Below are 5,000 nucleotides of genomic sequence, written 5' to 3'. Positions count from 1 at the left end.
GGCTGTATGTATGTACAGAGGGCGCGTGTGCGTGTGCGGCGCCAGCAGGCTACACGCTCTCGTGCCGTTTCATGTGCAGGCTGAGGTGGTCGGAGCGGGAGAAGGCCCTCTCGCACAGGCGGCAGCGGAAGGGTCTGTCGCCCGTGTGCTTGCGCAGGTGCCGCGTCAGCTCGTCGCTCCGGGCGAACTTCCAGCCGCAGCCCTTCCAGTTGCACATGTAGGGCTTCTCGCCGGTGTGCGTGCGCAGGTGGGCCTTCAGGTGCGACGACTTGGTGTAGATCTTGTGGCAGCCGGGGTGCTGGCACGTGTGGGCCGTGATCTTCTTGCGGCCCGTGGTCTTCTTCACCACTTTGCCCTCCTGCTCGTCCGGCGGAGGGGGCGCGGGCGGCTCGCGGGCGGCCTGGTGGTGGTGCTCCGAGCCCGTGAGCGTGAGGGCGTGACACGACGCGGCTGTGGTCACGGGCGTCGACAGAAGCTCGGAGAGGTTCGGCGACGAGGGCGGGGTCATGACCTTGACGAGCGTGTGGAGAGTCTGGCGGGTGAGGGCGTGGGTGGTCAGGGGCGCCGTGGTGCTGCCCACGTGGGTCACGCCCGTCGTAGACACCCTCACCCCGGGGGGCAGCTCCTCGTTGTCGGGGGACGCCGGGGGGGACATCTGGCCGTGGGTGTAGGTGACCTGAGTAACCCCCGCGACGGAGGGGGACTGCGGGGTGGACGTGGGCGGCTGCGGCGCCAGGGGGGACACCAGGCCCTCGCCCTGCGGCTGCGGCTGCTGTATGCATTGCTGCTGCTGCTGCTGCTGCTGCTGCTGCTGCTGCAGGTGCTGTTGCTGCTGAATTTGCTGTTGTTGGTGTTGATGCTGCTGCTGTTGCTGTTGATGCTGCTGCTGCTGCTGTTGCTGCTGCGGGGCGCCCGTGATGGCGGAGAGCGGCGGCAGTGCGGGGCCGTACGTGTTGAAGGCGAGGGCGTGGCCGCGGGGCTGCAGCGTGGCGATGGAGGGCAGCTTGGAGGGGGCCTCCAGGGGGGCGAACTGGAACTGCTCCTGCCCCTCGGGTCGCGCCGGCTGCGCGGAGGGCGGGGGCGGAGGGTCGCCGCAGTAGTGGCCCTCGGCGGCGCTCTTGGCCAGGGCGTCCAGGTCCACGAAGTCCTCCGCCTGCACCAGGCCGGACGCGTCCATGACGCTGGTGGCGTACTGCGGCGCGCCCAGCTCCTCCGTCACGTACGCGTCCACCTCGAGGCCCTCGACGTAGGCGTGGTAGGGCGAGGCGTACTGGCCGGGGTAGGACGTGTCCATGGGCGTCGAGGCCGGCGACACCCCGCGGTAGTGCTGGTCGTCGCTGGGGACGTGGTAGCCGCCCTGGCTCTCCTCCCCGCCGCCGCTGAGGGTCGTCAGGAGGGCCTCCGACGGCGGCGGCGGCGGGCAGTAGGGCGCGTATTGCAGGGAGTGGAGGCGCGGCGTCAGCGGGGCCGTCAGGGCCTGAGACAGTATCGAGGGCGTCTGGGGAAGCGACGGGGCGCTGAACATCGTGGTCGAGGGCGACGACGACGAGGTGGATGTGGGCGGGGTCATGGCGTCTGACGTGACGACGATGGCGGGCAGCGGCTCCGGGTCCGGGCTGGACGTGTTGCCCAACAGCACCGTCTCGATGTCATGCCACATCTGCGGGAGAGAAAGAAACGCTGTTAGGTCTCAATCGTAAAACAAAATGGATTAATAAAATCTCTGAGCGGATCGCTTGCAAGGAAAGAGATTAGAGATAAGACCCAAGTAATAACTCCAAACACATGCATGCATTCATAACCACAAACGCAGCCACGTCAAGATCGACGGACAAAGCTGAAGTGTCACTTATCCATCCATCTACATGCCGAATAAAAATCATATCGACAATAAAACGTGTTGGCACATCGAGAAAGGTACTTCAACAACGAGTTTAACCGATAAGAAGAGAGAGAGAGAAGGGGGTGGGGGGGACAGAAGGAGACAGGGGTGGGGGGAGGGAGGAGGGGCGAGACATACATAATGAAGAAACACACACACACACACACACATACGTGTGTGTGTGTGTGTGTATGTGTATATATATATGTATATATGTATATATATGCATAGAAGTACCTGTGTATATGCTCACATAAATTAATACAAATCCAATATATATAAGAACCCTAAATACTCAAGACATCCCACCTACTTCCCTTCCTCCTCTCACCTCCCCCCCTCCCACCTCTCACCCCCACCCACCTTCCGTCCCCCACCCCCTCCCCCGTTCACGAGTAGCAGTAGATCGTGGTTGCTGGAGAGAACGCTCGTACAAGGGGGCTGTTCCTCTCTACCGTTACCTCCCCGAATAGATTCTTTGCCGTCGACACCTGCAGTTCCTCACAGGACGTCTTCGCCAGATATGACTTCCATTTTAGATAAGAATACCTGGAGACCTGGAGGCGTCGATCGGTATCTTTTAAGTTCGTAAGTGAATTTTTTGGGGGAGGATAAATAAGAACGTTTACTTACGCGTTATGTTAAGTTTGCCTATGTTTTGTTTCCCTTTGCTTTATTGTTTTTTTATGCTTTAATATAATTTCCTTTACTTTTTCATTTTTTTTTTTTCTATCTTTCTTTCTTTCTTTCTTCTTTCTTTTTCATTTATATGTTCTTAAGTCACGGATGAGAATTTGCGAAGTGGAGTAAAAGAGAATGATAGAAAGGATGGATGGAGAAGATAAAAAAAAAGTGGATGACAAGAGAAAATGAAGACGCAGAAGAAGGAGAATGATTAGGAGATAGAACGAAAGGAAGAGGGAGAAGAGAGGAGAAGTGAAAGGAGGGAGAAGGAGAGAAGGAGTGAGAACAGGAAGAAGAGGAGGAATGGAAAGAGAAGAGGAGGAATGGAAAGAGAAGAGGAGGAATGGAAAGAGAAGAGGAGGAACGCATGAAGGGAGGGAGGATAAAGAGGGGGGGAAGGGGGACTGGAGGCAAAGGAAGAGGGTCGAATGGGGAGAGGGAGAGGGAGGGGGAGAAGGAAGGGAGGGGGGGGAGGGGAGAGTGTATCTGAATTAAAACACACTAAAATGGATCATAAACACGTCGAAAGTGAATTGAAAAAGCAGTAGGGGACCTGGACACGCGGCGGGGAGGGGGGGGGGGGGGGGGTACAGAGGCGAAGGAGGTGTAGGGGGAGGAGGTGGGAGAGAGATAGAGAGGGGGAGAACGAGGGATAACATAATAAATAGTGGACAAGCTAATAAGAGATGAGAGGAGGGAGTAGGAGAGGGGAGATAGGAAACGGAGAGGGTGAATGGAGAGGGATAGAGAGACGGAGAACGAAGGATAGCATGATAAATAATAAATAAATAATAAGAGCAGATGTGGAGAGAACAGAGATGAGAAAGAGAGAAAAGAAGGTAGATAATAGGGATATGGAATGACATGATGGAGTTTTAGTAAAAAAAAAAAAAAAAAAAAAAAAAAAAGCGTTTTTGGAGAATATTTCTTCGTCTTGTTTATCTATACATTTACATTTTTCGTTATCATCTTTAGCGAAGAGAAAATGAGATATGCTGAGACACAGAGAAGTAGAAATAGAAAGAGAGAGAGAGAGAGAGAGAGAGAGAGAGAGAGAGAGAGAGAGAGAGAGAGAGAAAGAGAAAGAGAAAGAGAAAGAGAAAGAGAAAGAGACAGAGATATAGAAAGAGAAAGAGAGAAAGAGAGAAAGAGAGAGAGAGAGAGAGAGAGAGAGAGAGAGAGAGAGAGAGAGAGAGAGAGAGTCCCTACTGCAGTGATAAACTGAGATCAGAGCCCTGGGAGGTGACTTTTACAATGTGGCTGATTGATTTAGGAAGATGCCTAGCCGAGGAAGAGAGAGAAAGAGAGAAAGAGATTAAGAGGCGATAAAAGGGGTGGAAAGCAAGGAAGAGAGAAGAGAGATAGGCAAAGAGAGAGAAAGTGAAAGGCAAACAGAATGACAGAGAAAGAGAGAGAGAGAGAGAGAGAGAGAGAGACGCAGATAGAAAGAGAGAGACAGAGAGAACGAGAATGAGACACAGACAGACAAAATACTTTTTTAAAAATAAAGAAAGTGTTAATAAGGAACGTAAATAGAGAAACAAGATTACACAAAAAGTATGATCAAAATGCAGAAATACATATTTTCCTTTCTCGCTTCTAAGCAAATCCGTATTTTATTTTATATGTGTTGTATGGACAATAGTGCTAGTAACTGTAACAGAGGTGTCTGCTGTTGTAATAGGAGGATAAGATTACTAATAGCAGTAGCAATATCAGTAACAGTAGCAAAAGTACTAGCATGAGCAGCAGAGACAATAGTATTATTATTAGCAGCAGTAGTGGTAGGAACAATCGTTGTACTAGCAGCAGTAGTAGTAGTAGTAGCAGTTTAGCATCGGTAGTAGTAGCAGAAACAGCAGTGATAGCAGAAACAGAACTAATAGCAGCCGCGGTAGCAGGAGGAGCAGTTTAGTAGCCGTAATAGTAGCAGGAGCAGCAGTAATAGTAGCATCAGCATCGGCAGCAGCCTCGTTCCTTCCACTTTCCCCCCTAAAAGATGATCCCACAATTTCTCAAAGGCACACGATACGATAAGGAACCTTGCTATGCATCACTAGCTTGCCTTTCCCCCCCCCCCCCCCCCCCACCCCCTCTTATCTCCACGGATCGCCAGCGCTGCTTCTCTTATCAGTCCGAAGATGAATGGCTGTTAATACCCTAGTGCCTTGAAGAACAGAGCGGGAGAGGGGGAAGGGTGATAAGGGGGTGTATAAGGCGAGGAGAGAAGTCGATGTATGAGGGAGATGGGGAAGGAAGGGGAGTGAAGAGAGAGAGGGAGGGAGGAGAAGGGAAAGGGTGATAAGGGAAGTATAAAGAGAAGTAGATGTATGAGGATGTGGAAGAAAAGGGGAGAAAAGAGAGAATAGAACGATAAAAGGTAGAGGGAAATCAAGAATGATCAAAGAAAGAAACAAAGAAAAAAATAAAAACT

General features: G+C 52.1%; 1 protein-coding gene across 1 annotated transcript in view; it reads right to left on the bottom strand.

The window, feature by feature from the left end:
- LOC125045841 (Krueppel-like factor 10) overlaps positions 1 to 5,000 on the bottom strand; it is a 350,533-nt gene that overhangs the window by 100 nt on the left and 345,433 nt on the right. The window contains exon 2 of the mRNA XM_047643368.1: positions 1 to 1,660. This exon is cut by the window's left edge and continues 100 nt beyond it. Within this exon, the coding sequence (XP_047499324.1) occupies positions 50 to 1,660 (1,611 nt within the window). The 3' untranslated portion in view covers positions 1 to 49. The remainder of the gene's footprint in view (positions 1,661 to 5,000) is intronic.

This window comes from Penaeus chinensis, chromosome 38 (genome assembly GCF_019202785.1).
Source record: "Penaeus chinensis breed Huanghai No. 1 chromosome 38, ASM1920278v2, whole genome shotgun sequence".
NCBI classification, from domain to species: Eukaryota; Metazoa; Arthropoda; class Malacostraca; order Decapoda; family Penaeidae; genus Penaeus; species Penaeus chinensis.
This window is presented reverse-complemented; position numbering and strand designations above follow the sequence as displayed.